Source organism: Amblyraja radiata, chromosome 17 (genome assembly GCF_010909765.2).
Source record: "Amblyraja radiata isolate CabotCenter1 chromosome 17, sAmbRad1.1.pri, whole genome shotgun sequence".
Lineage (NCBI taxonomy): Eukaryota > Metazoa > Chordata > Chondrichthyes > Rajiformes > Rajidae > Amblyraja > Amblyraja radiata.
Genome location: NC_045972.1, coordinates 34,356,722 through 34,375,022, shown reverse-complemented (window position 1 = coordinate 34,375,022; position 18,301 = coordinate 34,356,722). Strand labels below are relative to the sequence as shown.

At 41.7% G+C, this 18,301-nt stretch overlaps 1 protein-coding gene across 1 annotated transcript in view; it reads left to right on the top strand.

Moving 5' to 3' along the window:
• cngb1 (cyclic nucleotide gated channel subunit beta 1) overlaps positions 1-16,338 on the top strand; it is a 60,577-nt gene extending 44,239 nt beyond the window's left edge. The window contains exons 20-27 of the mRNA XM_033036466.1: positions 789-930; positions 1,826-1,985; positions 3,873-3,970; positions 4,729-4,812; positions 6,234-6,352; positions 8,713-8,859; positions 11,141-11,327; positions 14,437-16,338. Of these exons, the coding sequence (XP_032892357.1) occupies positions 789-930; positions 1,826-1,985; positions 3,873-3,970; positions 4,729-4,812; positions 6,234-6,352; positions 8,713-8,859; positions 11,141-11,327; positions 14,437-14,652 (1,153 nt within the window). The 3' untranslated portion in view covers positions 14,653-16,338. The remainder of the gene's footprint in view (positions 1-788; positions 931-1,825; positions 1,986-3,872; positions 3,971-4,728; positions 4,813-6,233; positions 6,353-8,712; positions 8,860-11,140; positions 11,328-14,436) is intronic.
• Positions 16,339-18,301: the final 1,963 nt, after the last annotated feature.

Below are 18,301 nucleotides of genomic sequence, written 5' to 3'. Positions count from 1 at the left end.
TAAAATCGGGCCGTGCGGGGCTGGGGAGCAATGAGGTTGGAGGCTTGGGAGGGCTGGGAGCCGGAGTTGATGAAGTCAGTGATGGTGCTTGAGATAGTGGCCTGGTGCTCGTCTGTGGGGTCATGGTCCATGGATTAGTAGGAGGAGGTGTCTGATAGTTGGCGCATGGCCTCAGCCTTGTAGAGGTCAGCGCGCCAGACTACCACAGCACCTCCCTTGTCGGCGGGTTAGGGGGACTAGCACTAGGACTCAGCACAGTCAAACCCCGTGGAGTTGGAGTCTGCAGCGTCGAGGCTTCAGGCCCGGTGCTGAGCCTAGGTCACAGGTAAGGCGATGGCTGCGATGTGTTGGAGAGCGATGGAGTGGCGAGGGTTGGAGGAGTCAATGGTGGAGGCTCGCGGGGAGTGGAGTCCGGGTCAGCAGGCGGAGCGTGAGATGGTCATTGATGGTCATTGGGTGAACATCAGGATTGGCAGCATCATAGAACCACATCTCAGTTAGCATTCACACCTTCAGGATAAATATCCAACAAGGGAATAGTGATGCAGGAACAGGAGACACCCAGATGTTTTCTATTCTTTGTCTTGAGTGCTTCCTGAACACTCTATCTTGACTTTTGTTTTGCTCTCATTCTGGATTTCTCTTTCTGAAGTTGTAGTTTCTGTTTTTACTTCATTTAATCATCTTAAACACCACAAGTAGATTAGTGCTCAAACTTAAATATTCAATTAAAATAATTTTGTACTTGAAACCTGAGATTTTATGCACTGCTTCTCCTTCCCTTGCAGTTATATGAGGTGCTATTACTGGGCTGTGAAGACTCTGATTACAATTGGAGGGCTACCTGAGCCAGAGACTGTGTTCGAAATTTTTTTTCAACTTGTCAACTATTTCATGGGAGTCCTCATCTTCTCCATCATGATTGGTCAGGTACAGAACGTACTATTGAAGGAAAAATAAATGGCCAATATAAATCTAAATGCAATTGATAAGTGAGAAGATTAGCTCATATGTCAGGTCTTCCCTGCATTAAAATTGAAATGTACCATCTTTGTTTCAAAACCGATTCGCCTTGATTGCGAAATTCCATATTACTTTTGGTCATAGATCACCCATGTTAGAGAACAAAAGTGCTATGGCTTAATGGATAGAATTGCCTGAAGGCAATGGATAAAGAGTCTTTGTGTACAAAATCCTGCCTTCTGTCACTGACAGCCAGGTGATGCGGCTAGATTTCTAACGAATTGGAGAAAAAGCATTTGAACAAACAAGTTAAACCCCACCCCACGATTGACTTATTGCAGCAGCAGAGGTCAAAAAGAAAGTCATTTTACCTACTTTGGCACTGGATGTTATAAATGAGGATCCTTTATAAGAATTAAAATAACAATATAAAGGAATGCTTTTTATTTAAAAGCATTAACTTTCATTTCTGGCTAATCAGTTTGATTACACCTCTCTGAGAGGTGATGGGTTTTCATTTCCCTCTTTTAGAACATCTCTTGATCAGAAGACTGCACTGTTACGGGTGTGAACAACACCCATTGTGAATGAAGACTGAATTTGTTGAGTCTTTTCAGAATTACTCCTTTGTAACCCAAGCATTTTGCAGAGTGTAATATATGTTGGCCCTCCCCACTATTGTATCTGTTATTCTCTTAGCACACTTGCATGCTTGTTTTATATACTTTCTGTTTCAACTTCATGCCACAGTTGTACATTCAAAATTGAGTATTAACTTATCTGTATTTGCGGTTTTGGCTTCTACTGGCTGATATCCACAATTGAGTAAAGGCAAAAATTCACTGTTTCTATTGTTTTTAAGATGAGAGAAGTGGTGGGGGCAGCTACTGCTCGACAGACATATTATCGAAACTGTATGGATAACACAGTGAGGTATATGAATCTGAACAAAATTCCTCGAGGAGTACAGAGCCGAGTGCGGAAGTGGTACGAATTTACCTGGGAGTCACAAGGAATGCTCGGTATGGTTAAGTTACAATCTCATGAACAGCTTTTGTGAATGAACATGAAATATAGTTTATGTTTGGGAAATCATAAAAATGCTGTTATGAGAGGACATTTCTCTTATGTGGTACAGTTCCTCTTCCTAACAATCATTTAAAAAAAAATCATGTACTATGATTTTGAAAGATGATGAGAAATTTCCTGTTGTAACGACATGGATCCTGAGAGCTTCCCGGAGACCAAAACAACTCCCTGAAAAGCAGCAGAGGCAAGTTTACTTCATATTGGGACTGGGTCCAGGAGTTTCTTAACATCCAACAGAGAAGAGAATTTCTGTCCACCCTTAGAAAGCAAATGATAATTCATAGGTATAAATAATGGGGAGGGTAAGAAGCTGACCACTGGAGATTCTGGGTGGTCAGGAATCCACCAAAGGCACGCTGAAAGAGAATGTAGCTGATGCACATTTTATACATTGGTGCGATCTCAAGTCAAGAGTGTATTATTGTCATATGTCCCAGATAGAACAATGACATTCTTACTTGCGGCAGCACAACCGAATATGTAAACATTGTAATCTGTAAACAATCTAATAAATGAGAACATCGAGAAAATGAAATAAACGAGTATTATGAGATATATGAAATTCAAATAACTATCAAAATCTAGAATTGAAAATAAATGTTAAACTCTGTAATGATAAAAAATAAAACAACTGGATTATTGTAAGATTCAATCTAAGGAAACCTGCCATCCTCAGCTTGTCCAATCTTTGTCTAACTCCAGACCAAGTAACTACCTTAACTCTCGTCTCTCTCCTCAGTTTATGGGTAGTTGGGAAAAACAAAAATGCCGGCATTGCAGGTAATGGCTCTACCTGGTTAATGGAAAAAAAAAATCTTTAAGATGGTTTATTTTTATTCTTGCACGAATAGTCATTGAAAATTCTGCAAAATATCTTTAAATATTTATTGTTAAAATGGGGAGTCCATGGTCTCAGCTTTCTGTCTCAAATTTATTCCATGAATTTGTCCTCCAAACTACGTGTAAATTAGGCTTACCCAGTCTGTGTCAATGATAACTCTTCCATGATCATTGGATCATTTGTGTTATTCATGCCGCTATTTTTTTTATACATGTCCTACTCTATAATTGGTGTTAGGAGAGTCTAGGGTCCTCCCGCTGCTGGACATGGTGGGCACGGTATGGTGGAGACGCCCATCAAAATAAGGGAAGGTATCCCACGCCAGGGGGCCACATGAGTGGCACGGGTGGGGAACAGATTTATGAAATTTGAGAAATGTATATAGACTGCATTGAACAATATGTATAGCTTCCGAAAATGTTGGATGAATTTTTCGCAAGATTCATGTATTCTATATATTTATTACCTGAATAAAGTCTATTTTGAACAAAAATTTTTTTTTAAGGTTTTAGGAGATACGATTACTAATCCAGTCAATACTTTATGCTGTTTGTTCTTTCTTAGATTTATCCACACTAATTCTTTGTCCTAATCTTCTGGCCTAAGATCCTTTCTTTCTACTTACGTAATTTAATCCTTTACTGTCTTTTTGTTTTTGCCTTTCTAAAAGTCAATTAATTAAAAGTCAATATTTTGTTTCCAACTTTTGTTACCCTACTAACAGTAGTCTCATAAATAACTACGTCACACCCACTTATATTCATTTGTACTGCTAATTGTTTTTCTTTTTTTTTAAATATGATGAACATTCAGAAACAGCACCAATCATTTTAATTTATAATGGTTGGCATTGGAATGAGTTTTAGAGCCAGAGTACAAGGCACTATTGAAAGTATTTTAATTTCAATGCCAAGTACATCAAGGTCTCATCTTTCAGGTTGAAACCCAATTCTATCTCTCTTCCTCATTGTTTCTCCAGATGAATCAGAGCTGTTGGAACAACTCCCTGATAAAATGAGGCTGGACATTGCCATTGACGTCAACTTCAGCATCATCAGTAAAGTTGCACTCTTTCAGGTACTGAGTTAGCCAATAGGAGAAGGCTAAAGGGACAGAAAGCGGGATGATTTGCTGTAGGTGAGGAAAACTAGCTGGAACACAGTCATAGAGCTATACAGCACAGAAACAGGCCATTCAGCCCACTTTGCCCATGCTAACCAAATTTGCATATTAGACTGGTCCCATTTCTCTGCATTTGGCATGTAACTCTCGAAACCATTCCTATCCAAATGCCAAAAGTCATATTTGTATCCGCTTCTATAGCTTCCTTTGGCAGCTCATTCCAGATATGGATTACCTTCTGAGTGAAAAGATGTCCCAAGGTCTGTGTAAAATCTCTTCATTTTCACCCTATCCCGTGTAGTTTTTGAATCCTCTACCCTGGGAAAGGGACTGAACATTCACTTTATTCATACTCCTTATATCTCATATACCTCAATAAGGCCATTCATCAGATTCCTACGCTCCAAATGAAAAAAATCCACCATGGGAACCATGCACCTATACCCCAGATTTATTTTGTTCTATAACACTCTCCAGGGATCTACCATTTACTGTTTAAATCCTGTCCTGATTTGACATATCACACTTGCCAGAGTGAAATTCCATTGGCCATTCCTTGGCTTACCTTCACAACTAATCTAGATCCTGTTGTAAACTTAGATACTTCCTCACTGTCCACTATACCATCAATCTTGGTGTCATCTGCTAATTATCTGCAGACTATGCAGGAGCTGAAGCTCAAATCTCATTCTATTTGTTTGACCTCTGTACAGGGCTGTGACAGACAGATGGTTTTCGACATGCTGAAGCGACTCAAATCAGTTGTATATTTGCCAGGAGACCACGTATGTAAAAAGGTAACCACAAAATGCTTAAACAGGTTTAATAAAATAAAGGTTTGCATATGTGCAGCATATTTAGCAAACTCCTACTGACGTATCTAGATATTTCTGGCACAGTACCAGGTCATTTGACCAATGTGTCCATATTGGCATCTGTGCTCCCCTCCCACTTCTTCCTGTCTATTCCTCTCAATCTATTTGTGGAAAAAACCCACACATGGCAGTACCGCATTCCGTCAGTAAGGCAGTGGTGGATCAGCTCAAATCTTATACTTGCCTCAAGGGGAATTGACACTATATTCTAACTCCGAGGCAAATGTGTTAGCACTGAGCCAACTTTGAACCAATAAACATTTGCTGAATGAGACAAATAGCTAGTCTAAAGAAGGGTCTTGACCCGAAACGTCACCTATTTTGTAGGGAGGAACTGCAGATGTTGGTTTACATGGAAGATAGACAAAAAATGCTGGAGTAACTCAGCGGGATAGACAGCATCTCTGGATAGAAGGAATGGGTGACGTTTCAAGTTCAGACCCTTCTTCAGACTGTGTCAGAGGTGCTGAGAACATCACCTATTCCTTTTGGCCAGAGATGCTGCCTTAATTACTCCAGCAGTTTGTATCTATCTTCTCTGAATAACCATCCAGCTAAGTTGCCTAAACAGCAGGCAATTTTAAGTACAGCGTAGGTTCACCAGGTTAATTCCCGAGATAGCGGAACTGACATATGATGAAAGAATGGGTTGACTGAGTTTACATTCACTGGAATTTAGAAGGATGAGAAGGGATTTTATAGAAACATATAAAATTCTTAAAGGATTGGATGCAAGAAAAATGTTCCTGATGTTGGGGGAGTCCTGAACCAGAGGTCACAGCTTAAGAATAAGGGATGGGCCATTTAGGACTGAGATGAGGAAAAACGTTTTCACCCAGACAGTTGTGAATCAGTGGAATTCTCTGCCACAGAAGGCAGTGGAGGTCAATTCACTGGATGCTTTCAAGAGAGAGTTAGATATAGCTCTTAGGGCTAACAGAATAAGGGATATGGTGAAAAAGCAGGAACGGAGTACTGATTTTGCATGATCAGCATATTGAATGGCGGTGCTTGCTCGAAGTGCCGAATGGCCTACTCCTGCACCGATTTTCTATGTTTCTATACATCGAAGCGGGTCAATTTTAACCAATTGAATGGTTACATCCAATCCAATTTTCATGCCAACTGATTTCACTCGCCATTGACAGATTAAAATTAGGTGTAAACTAGCGATGGGAAAAATAGAATGGGTGAGATATGTATCTTTGTTCGTGTACTAATCTTCACATTAATATAAATGTACTCGACACACATTAGCTATGTTATCATTTAAGAAAATTGGCAGTTTTTTTATGACAATGTATCAAACTATCTGCTTAATAGAAGCTATTTGTTTGTTTCAGGGAGAGATTGGAAGAGAAATGTACATAATTAAAGCTGGCGAGGTCCAGGTTGTTGGTGGCCCCGATGATAAGACCGTGTTTGTGACTCTGCGAGCAGGCTCCGTTTTTGGTGAGATCAGGTGAGGCTCTACTTAGACCAATTTATAATCAAAGTTTATTTTCTTTTAAAAAAATTGTAAAAATAAAATCCTGGAAAATGTAGTTCAAAGTTCAAAGTTCAAATTTATTTGGTCACATACACCTAGGTGTAGTGAAATTCTTTTTACCATGCAGCACATAAAAAAAGAGAATACAACATAACAATAATAGATAATTTCAACATCAAAACTACCCCCCACAATGGTTCCCATTGTGGGGAAAGGCACAAAGTCCAGTCCCATCCCCATGTCCACCCATAGTCGGGCCTCCTTACTCGATACCGTGGCTTCCGGAGCCGACAGGGCCGCGCCGAATGGAGCTCAACTGGCGATCTCATCAAGAAATCCCTGGCTTCCGATGGAAAGTTCAGCGCCGCCGCCCGCAGCCGCTCCACAGGCTCGCAGCACCGCAACGGACCCAGCTCCAGTTACCGGAGTTTCAGCGAAGTCCAGTGCTGCACCACCGTCCTCCGACCCGCAGCTCCGCCGCCGCCGATGCCGAGCCGGTACCGCTGCTGCCGGTGCCGCCGCCGCTGCTGAGCCGGTGCCGCCGCCGCTGCTGAGCCGGTGCCGCCGCCGCTGCTGAGCCGGTGCCGCCTCCGCTGCTGAGCCGGTGCCGCCTCCGCTGCTGAGCCGGTGCCGCCGCCGCTGCTGAGCCGGTGCCGCCGCCGCTGCTGAGCCGGTGCCGCCACCGCTGCTGAGCCGGTGCCGCCGCCGCTGCTGAGGCGGTACCGCCGCCGCCGCCGATGCCGAAGCTCCAGGCGGTCCCCTCAGGAGACGCCGCCCCAGGCCCGCTGGTAGGCCGCTGGGACGGGTCGAAGCGCAGCCCGGAGAAAAGCTGCATCTCCGACCAGGTAGGGACCCTGAAAATTAGTTTCCCCCTCCCCTCCCCCACACATAAAAAGCCAGAACTCCTGCACGGGAGACCCGACCTTTTCCTTGTCGGGTCTCCGTTGTCGTTGGGGCTGCAACGTGGAGCGGCCTCCAACTGGAACGAACTGGGGTTCCAGCTGCGGAGCTGCCGACTACTCACCGTCACGGGGCTGGCCGAGTCCGGAGCGGGTGGAGCTGTGGTGGAGCACTGCTGCCACCCGACCTCCGGAGTTTCGGAGGCTGCAACTGCGGGTTTGGCGGACGGCGGCACCGGGAGCCCGCGGGTCCCTGCTGGGTGACCGCTTTTCGGGGCTTCCGCAACGGCGACTTCTCCCGCCCGAGTTACGGGGTTGAAGAGCACCTGAGCGGGGCCTTACACCATCGCCCCGCGCGGCTTAGAATGGCCGCGGGACTTTGCGAGCGCACGCCGGGGGCTCTAACACCAAGACCCGGTGCGCGACCTTGCATCACCCGGCGTGGCTTTAATGGCCGCGGGACAATCGCCATCGCCAGCCGGGGGCTTTGACTTTGACTCTGACATCGGGGGGGAGAGTGCAGTGGAGAGAAGTTTTTTTTTTGCCTTCCATCACAACGATATGATGGATGTTTGTGTAAACTGTGTTGTGTCTCGGGTCTTTTTGTTTTGTAATGTATGGCTGCAGAAACGACATTTCGTTTGGACCTCAAGGGGTCCAAATGACAATAAATTGAATTGTATTGTATTGTATTGTATTGTATTGTAACTCCTCACCAAAACACTAAACTAACTAAAAATAAGAAAAAGAGACGAAAAAAAACAGACAGCTGCAGGCTAGGTAGCCATAGGACGGCGCCCCTCCCCTTCCCCTTAACAGGGTAGTTAAATGAAATCAGTAAAGTTTTGCAGGAACTATGCCCTTGACAAATATTCGAGCAAGCTCTTGTTTTTTTTCCAGGGACAGAGTACTTGAGCATCAGGTTAAACACTAGGTCAGATGGATTTGATACTTCAACTGAGACAGCAAGAATTAGCAGTTTGCTCACGTATCAGGAATCATTATAGCCAGCCCTGATCCCAAGTACATTTTGTTCCATATATTAGTTGTCCGACTGCACTTGAGTGTTATTAGATTGCAATCAGTGACAAATGGATAACAGTTGAAAAACTGAAGATTAAATTTAGGAAAAGACAGCGTCCGATTTCTCCTTTTATGAACTTTGATGGTGAGGCCATGTTCCTATTGTGTCACACTTCAACACTGATCAGTCACTGAGCCCTGTATTGTCCCTATCTGTTGGGCTCAATTATTTGTGTACTATAATTATTGAGTCCTCACATAAATGTGCAATATTTTCTAGTTATATCTACACTATTGTGTTTTTAATTTTAAAAGTAATCTTTTTTTGAGTGATAGAAGCATCAGATGATTTTCTTTTCCTATTCTCCTCATCTTATCCATCCTCCTCTCTCACCTTTGTTAATATAATAGTTTGCTGTCAGTGGGAGGTGGAAATCGGCGGACTGCCAACGTCGTTGCTCATGGATTTGCAAACCTTTTCATCCTCAACAAGAGAGACTTGAGTGACATTCTGATCCACTACCCGGATTCTCAGAAACTTCTCCGAAAGAAAGCTAAGTCTGTGCAAACTGTTTACATAATTATTGTTTTCAATCATGTACATGCATGTAATAGGGGTACTCTTTTTGATATGAGTAATTTTATGCAATTAAGCAATTAAATATAGTTCAGGATAAGTGATTCTAAATCCCAATTTTGGTGCTAGCTGCTTCTTGTACAGTCGGGTCAGGAAAAGCAAACAGTTTGCCATCGATGCACCTCTGCCAGGCAATGGCCTGGTCCCAATACCGAGACTTTACTCCCTGGCAACCCTGCTGTTGTAAACAGGGTGGAGTGGGAATTCCAACTTCCTGTTGATCGCATCACTAATGTAAGAAATTTTCAAGTGACTTGAATATTTCCCGCAGGTTTCCTGGCAATTAGACTGCTTTTCTTAAGGAGCTCACCATGGGAAGGAAACAGAAATTCTAATCTAGTGCAGGATTTGATTCAAAAACAGAAATGCTGATTTGCTTGACTGGCTGAGTTCTTCCAGCATTTCTGGTTTTGTTTAAGATTCCAATATATGCAGTTGTATTTGTTTTCCATTACAGCAGGATTTTATTCACTGCTGTGATGTTTGAATTCCAAATGTGAAGTTCTAATGCAAACATCGATGTTAGCTGTTTCCTGCACATCTAAATCCTGTCTGTACAACTCAGAGGGAGATCACAGTTTTGTATGAATGACTTCATTGTAGGCAGAAGTAGAATAGTTGTGAAGTTAGGTAGGAAAGTAATTCATAATGATATAAAATTATAGATTTTATATAGGAAGCTACATAGGGATATAAATAATGAGAGGTCAAAGAACTGGCAAATATAGTATTATGTGGGGAGAAAAGTGAAATTAACCATTTTGGCAGGAGAAAAAAAAGCATATGGTGAAAGACTGCAGTGTGACATGTAGAGGGATCTGTATATTCTAGTACCTATTTTGCAAAAGGCTAAAATGCAAGTTTGGTGATCTTTAGGGAAGTTAATGGAATGTTATTGTTTATTACTAGAGGGGTTGTGTACAAATTAGTTATGCTTCAGTTGCATAAGGAATTTCTGAAACCAATTTTAGAGTACCATTTAGAATACTGATCGGCTTATTCAAGGGAAGTTGTTAATTTATTAGAAGCAGTTCAGAGATAGTTTACTAGACTAATACATGGACAAGTTGAGTTATATTTAACCCTTTAGAAGTAAGGGGTTAACATTTAGGACAGTGTGAAATGATTTTTTTCTCGTGTACCTTTGACATTTTCCTCGTCAAAAGGTAATGGAAGCAGAGTCTGAAATACATTTAAGGCTGAGGTAGATTGATCGTTGAGAAGCAAGTGGGTGAAGGGAATATAGGGATTACAATCAGATCAGCTACCATTTAATTAAATGTCAGAGCACGCATGAATGCTCAATTGACCTTCGCTTGCTCCTAATGCATTCCACTATTAAAGGTGAGAGATCTAAATACTAATGTATCGTGATATTTGTACTGAACTGTATACAAAAATGAATTTCACTGTACCTCGGTACATGTGACAAATAAAGTACCATTGAACCACTGAACACACACAATTATAGCAAAATTATCCTACAATCTGCTATCGAGAAATTAGAACGATCTGTCATTTGGGACGGAACAACTAAACACATAGAAAGTACTCATCTGCTCCGGTAGAACAGGGATACACTTGCAAAGATATTTGGGCCTTGACAGTTGTTAGAATAATACTAGAACTCCTATGGTTCATTTATTTTGAGACGTTACACAAACTAGGGTTGGATTTTAGAGTATTAAAGAGGATGTTTTATTAATGTATTTAAGACAAAGGTAAGAATAGATAGCGTATCTATAATCAGAAGTCTTTGTCTAAAAATAGAGATACGCCCTTTAGGAATGAAGTTGAAAACCATTTTTACATGCAGACAGTAGCAGTTTGAAATACATTATGCAAACCACAACTGATGCCTGGTCACTTGTTACTTTCAAATCTAAGAGTTATACATTTTAAATCCTGACTATAACTTGTCCCTAAACTGGATAACGCCACTGGTGAGTGTTGGTCTATACACTGTCCCTAAACGGAGCTGCACCACTAATGAATGTCAATCTATTATATGGCCACAAACTGAATAACAAGTCTGTTGAATGTTGACCTAGACTTTACCCCTGCAACCAGGAGCACGATTGGTTAATTTTGGTGTAATCACTGCATCTTTAATCTAAATAAACACAGTCGGCTTCATTTTTCTAGATTACAGTGGAAACTGATAAGATTATATCAAACAATTGCTTTTCAATTTACTTGCAGGAAACTTCTTTCTAAAGATGGTGGAAAATCAGTAAAGCCAGAAGGCAAAGGATTCCAGCATATCATTCCACCCAGACCAGAGACTCCTAAATTATTCCATGCAGTCCTCTCAGTAGTGGGTAAATATGGAATCAAAGGAACATTCTCTCTTATTAAACAGAAACTTGGAGAATCTGCCAGCATGCAGGTAAAATTAATGGGAAGATTTTCTTGGAACAAATGTTAATGTTTTAAACTGTTATTAATAGATATTAGTAAAATTGGGCAGAAAATTAAAGTTCATTCCTGTTTTGGGTAATTCTACAAGTTGACAGCATAAACCAGATGAATAGAGAAGTGTGGAAGGGTGTTTTAAATTCGTTCAGGGACAATGGTAACAATCAGTGTAATAATGGACTTAGTTAGGGTTTTTGCTTCCAGTCTGTGCTGGGTTAGTTGCAGTCAGATTGGGAAACGTCAGTGCTATCCAGCACATGAATACTGTAACAAAAATCCTGCCAAGAAATTTAGCTATGCAAAGAATCAGGTTCATTTTATACCCCCACCCACAGTTGAATAGCATTTCTTAATGACAAGATTTGTATTGGTGTTTTAAGGGTGCACAACAAAAAACTTGTGGCTGGCTGATATCCAGCATTTAGATGTTTCTAATTTTTCTAATGTGACGACTTTTTTCTAAAGTGACGACTGCATTGGTGCTACCTCCTGCACCCACACACAACTCACTGACTTCATCCACTTCACCACTAACTTCCACCCAGCACTCAAATACACCTGGACCATTTCCGACACTTCCTTACCATTTCTTGACCCCACTATCTCCATCGCAGGTGATAGACTTCTGACCGACATCCACTATAAATCCACTGACTCCAATGGCTATCTGGACTACACTTCTTCCCACCCTGCTTCCTGTAAGGACTCCATCCCCTACTCCCAATCCCTCCGTCTACGCCGCATCTGCTCCCAGGATGAGGTGTTCCACACCAGGGCATCGGAGATGTCCTAATTCTTCAGGGAACGGGGGTTCCCCTGTTCAACCATAGATGAGGCTCTCACCAGGGTTTCTTCGATACCCCGTAATACTGCTCTCTCCCCCCACCCCCGCACTCGTAACAAGGGCAGAGTCCCCATTGTCCTCACCTTCCACCCTACCAGCCGTCACATACAACAAATTATCCTCCGTCATTTTCGCCACCTCCAACGTGACCCCACCACTCGCCACATCTTCCCATCTCCTCCCCTGTCTGTTTTCCACAGAGACGGCTCCCTCCGTAACTCCCTGGTCAATTCGTCCCTTCCCACCCGTACCACCCCCTCCCCGGGCACTTTCGCTTGCAACTGCAAGAAATGCTACACTTGTCGCTTTACCTCCCCCCATGACTCCATTCAAGGACCCAAGCAGTAGTTCCAGGTGTGACAGAGGTTCACCTGTACCTCCTCCAACCTCATCTATTGCATCCGCTGCTCTAGATGTCAGCTGATCTACATCGGTGAGACCAAGCGTAGGCTTGGCGATCACTTCGCCATACACATCCGCTCGGTCCGCAATAACCAACCTGATCTCCCAGTGGCTCAGCACTCCAACTCCCCCTCCCATTCCAAATCCGACCTTTCTGTCCTGGGCCTCCTCCATGGCCAGAGTGAGGACCTCCGGAAATTGGAGGAGCAGCACCTCATATTTCGCTTGGGCAGTTTGTACTCCAGCGGCTTGAACATTGACTTCTCTAATTTCAGGTAGCCCTTACTGTCTCCTCCCTTCTCAGCTCTCCCTCAGCCCACTGGCTCCTCTTCTTCCTTTCTTCTTTCTGCCCCCCCCCCCCCCCACCCTACATCAGTCTGAAGAAGGGTTTTGGTCCGAAACGTTGCCTATTTCCTTCGCTCCATAGATGCTGCCACACCCGCTGAGTTTCTCCAGCATTTTTATCTACTTTAGATTTTTCATTGCCTGTTTTTATTGGATATTACAGTGAACTTCAATTCTGTCTTTGCAAGCATGAAATTATAAGCAATCAAATGGAAGAATATTGTCTGATTAATTTCCATTTGTTTATGTTCAAGTAAAACTGTGAGGAATGAAATTTGCCTCCAATAGTAGTGTAAAATGGGCTCCCAATTAATTGCTGCCTGTGACACAGCCAGTTCACTCTGAACCTGCTTCACGTTATAGCTGTAGGCCATTTCATTCCTCCCCCTCCCCCAGGTGTACCGATGTCTTGATCACCCAGTGTCAAGGTCTTGCAAGGAAATGGTGGAGTTCTGTGGTTGCCATAATGGAGAAAAAAATATGACTGCATTGTGATAAAAAATGTATTTAGTAATGGAGATAAACTCGAGTCAAGTGCTTCTTTGCATCAACAAGATGTTAATAACGCAGGGGAACGTGTTAATAGAACCGAATAAATTATTCTGCCTGATATGGTATTGTACTGGTTATGTTACAGTAATGCAGGGACAATGAGTTCCAATCCTGCCAAAATAATATGAGGATTGGAACTCAAGTTTTAAAATTATGTAAACAAAAGTGGCACAATTACCAGTAACTAAGGAACAGTTGGATTGTTAAGTTAACATTGTCAGTGATGCTCTTTAAGGAAGAGGAACTATTTTTCACAATCAATCTGGTAGATGTCTTTCAGCCCCAGCCCAACATATTTGGAGCTGGCAAGTCACTCAATTGTTGCAAGCTGCCACCAAATGTGATATTGTTTCCACTCCTTGTCCCACATAGCCTCCTTTACCTATTTTCCAGTTGTGGGCATCACTAGCAAGGAAAGCTTCATTGCCCATCTCCAATTACTTTTGAGGGTTGGCGATGAGCCACCTTCTCTAACCCGGCAGTCCGTTTGGTGAAGATACTTTCACAAGACAGATGCCTCACTGTATTTGTATTTTCTTAGTATGGAGCCTTTATCGAAAAAGCTATTGTCAAATAGGGCAGTAGACGGGTACAGCTGTAGAGTTGCTGCCTTATAGCGCCAGAGATCCGGGTTCGATCTAGACTACTGGTACTGTTTGTATGGAGTTTGCACCTTTTCCTTCTGGCCACGTGGGGTTTTTTCTGGGTGACCCAGATTCCTCCCACATCCCAAGGACATTGCGGGTTTGTAGGTTAATTGGCTTCTGTAAATTACCCCTAGTGTTTAGGATGCAAAACTGGGATAACATAGATTTTGAGCAGTCACGGTGGCGCAGCGGTAAAGTTGCTGCCTTACAGCGAATGCAGCGCCAGAGACCCGGCATTGTTTCATTGTTTTCTTTCTTTTTCTTGCAACCCTTCTCTCTCCACTGTCTAGCCAAGACTGCAGCCTCCTCCCTCCCCTTACCATCGGCGGTCACCTGTTACAGCAAAAAAGCTGGATGAAACTGATGATGAAGATGATGATGATGTTATTTCAGAAATGATGGATTCCTCTGTCTTGATCAGGATGTCTCCTACTCACGATGGGACAAGGGAACAAATTCTTTCCGTGGAAGTTCCCGATGAGGAAAAAGAGAAGTCGGAAAAGTGATACTGCTTTGGATTTGCATTTTGTTTTGTTAAAAGTAGCAATTTAAAAAGTGAGCGCAGTAAATTGTTAAGAATTAGGCTCGCTGTGATGTTGCATTGTAATGAAAATTTTGCATTTATTCAGCATATTTCACATCTCAGGATGACCCAAAGTGCTCCATAGCTGATTACGTAACTTTGAAGTCCAGTCACTGTTACAATTTAGAAACATGCAGCACAATCTGTTTCAGGTGTTGGTTAGGGCTAAATCTGTTAGGGAAATCCAGCACAACTGTCTTCTGCAGTTGCTAAAAGTATAATATATTTTAGGAAGGAAACTATATTTGTGCTTGTGCATAGGAGAATACTTACAAAACCACAGTGTCACAGACAATCAACACAATTAAACATACACAGCACAATTTACCTTTAAGGCTCATATAGAACCACTCCTAAATATAATTCACATCTGGATGTACTCTTATATAGAACTTATATACATGGTCATGTCACCTCGTATACGTGTACTCACATTTAAACTTCATACATATTGCACATCAGATATGCAAGACACAAATACACGCTGTTAAAAGAGATTCAGGAGTAAATCTTGTCCATGGTGGTAGCAGTTAAAAAGTACATAGAATGTAATTACCTACAAAGGTCTTTACAAGTATGGCTTACATATATTAAGTAGCCACATATAAATCAACTTACCACACTGGACATTAACAAATGTCTACAGAATAGGCTGCACCACCACACACAATCTCTACATCGACATTATTGTTGATAATGCAGATATAATGCTAAATGTGTACCATAATCATACAATAATTATCACTCAATATCTCAGTTGTTTGTCATTAATTAAATTTTTTAAATGGTGTTACAAATCTACTGTAGATGTTCTTCGCTTTTCCAGAGGTTCCATCTTTGCTTTTCCTTTTAGGAGCAAAACAATAGCACTCACTGTAAACTGGAACTTCATGATGTATCTTCTAGTACATTCCCAATAACCAAGTAGCTCAGTGAGGAAGGAAGGAATATCTTGCCCTCTTTCCTTAATGAATATTAATCCTCCAAGATCTTATTTTTATTATCCTTGGTGTTGGGATCCTTCCACCATAAATTAATCTGAAGGGGGAATTAAATGAATCCCATTGTGTTCTCTTCTCACAACCCCACTCACCATCCAAAATAGCACTGGGTAAGTGGATCTTGGATAGATTACAGCAGTTCCTAATGTTCCTCCTATCTTGCCCTACAGTCCGCAAAACAGTTCAGTAGATAATCAGTCACATCTACAAGAAGTGAATCTTTATGATAAAGGAAATAATTGCCAATTTTAACAGACAGGAAAGCAAATCATGTTTTCATACAATTTTACAAACTCACATGTACCTGCAAGCACTCACAACTGATCCAAAATACGTCGTTAACAATCTCTTTGGAAGAAGTCTGCTAAATAAGCCTGTTGTGTTTGGAATGCTCCAATTGTTCTTAGTCTAGTTCATCAATTTTTTTTACAGTTAATGCTTTAAGATGAAACTGAAAGATTTGTTAAGTGGGCAGTTGCTGTTCTTTAAGAATATTCCTGCATTAGAACACAGCTAGAATTGAACTGACTGTAGTTACATAACACTCTGTAGATTCAAGAAACTAATTTAACACCAATGAACAATAAATGGAATTTGAGATAAATGGCCTCCACCTTTTTATTTTAAGGGCGAAGCAAGTTCCTGTGCAAGTTTTTATCATTCTTCATAGTACCATATGGGAACTGTGCAATTTACAATACCATTATATGAGCTAAAATCAAGATGAATTTTGATAATTAGTGTTGGAAATTTGCTATTTAAAAAAAAAAGCTGCCTTATTTCAATGTTGTTGGTTGTGAATCGGAGATGATACTGCTCAGAAAATTGGAGTTAGACCACAGTTCTTACATCCTGTCATCATGTTCAGTATTGGACATATACCTTGAAGAAAAGCATCCGCTGGTTCACAGGAATAAGCAAAGACAAAATCCATCATTCCTTTGAAAGCTGACCAGCTGAGGCTTATACAGAAAACTGAGAAAAATCTTCAGGTCTTATTCCAGAAAATGGAAGGGCTCCTGCAGAACCCTTACTTATCTCTCAATAACTACAATGGCGCAGAACGAGAGGTAGATATTTAGCAGCACTTTCCCTTTCCTCTCGTGTCCACTGGCACTGGATACTTATATGAGAATATTTGAGACTCCACGAGATAATGCACACATTGTATTTATAGAATGGGCTGTAGAGGTTTCCAAACTAAGTCTGATTCAGGTCAAATCCCTACTTCACTTCAAATAACTGATCATCTTCCTGGCAAGCCTCACAACTGCTATTTTGCATTTAGCAAAAACACGAGGTATTACTTGAAGCCCATATTGATGTTGGAACAAAATGCAGACCTGAAGGTGGAATCAAATTGCTAACATCGGTCATTCACTTTTTCAGATTTAAAATGTAATTTGAAAGAGGTCCAAGACAGGAAATGAATTATCAGTGTTGCTATCATGGAAGTAAATGAGCAGGAGACAGTGATTAAGAATACTGGGACAAGATGGCGTGTACTATATTTCCCTAAAAGGCGCAAGAGAAAAAAAATCACCTTTTTCTTTACCCACTTCTCAGCTCCCTGCAATGCCTCGTCCTTGCAATTTCATGTCAAGTGTTTGTGCATGTTTTTCATCGTTCTTCCCAGTACCACATGGAAACAGTGCAATTTGCAAACCATTATACAAGCTTCTAAAATCAAATAGACTTTGCTAAATGTTGTTGGGAATTCGCTAATTTACGGTTCTCTTTTTTCAATGTCTCATCACATTATGGACATGGATTACTTCATAGAAACATTAAAAAAAATAGGTGCAGGAGTAGGCCATTCGGCCCTTCGAGCCAGCACCACCATTCAATATGATCATGGCTGATCATCTAAAATCAGTATCCTGTTCCTGCTTTTTTCCCCATATCCCTTGATCCCTACAGCCCTAAGAGCTAAATCTAACTCTCTCTTAAAAACAACCAATGAATTGGCCTCCACTGCCTTCTGTGGCAGAGAATTCCACTGATTCACAACTCTCTGGGTGAAAATATTTTTCCTCATCTCAGTCGTAAATGGCCGGCCCTTATTCTTAAACTGTGGACACGCCCAACATCGGGAACATTTTTCCTGCATCTACCCTGTCCAATCCTTTAAGAATTTTATATGTTTCTATATGAATTTAATTTGTTTCTACTTCGGTTCATAAATCGTGACATCTTGATTTAGACCTCGTGATGGATTGATATTACTTCTTTGCTAGGCCACAGGTCTATCCTGTGCCTTTCTACTTGTTAAACACCCCTCCGTTGCCTTATTTTCGATGTTACTGTCACTTTTTTCCCTTCGTTCACATTTCACCCTTTTATACTTGCTTTCTGTCCTTTACCACTGTATTTCCCTCGTACTCGTGGTTTCCCCCTGCATTTACCCAGTGTTTGCCTATCGTCCGTGTTTTACCCTTGTATTTACTCTTCCATTCCCAAATATGTCGTGGTTTTAATTTCTGACCCATGAAACTTTTTCCTCTTGTTCTCAAAGCCCTGCTCCCACCCCCTCGACGCCGGTTGGTGGGTGCCCTGCGAGCTGCTGGATGT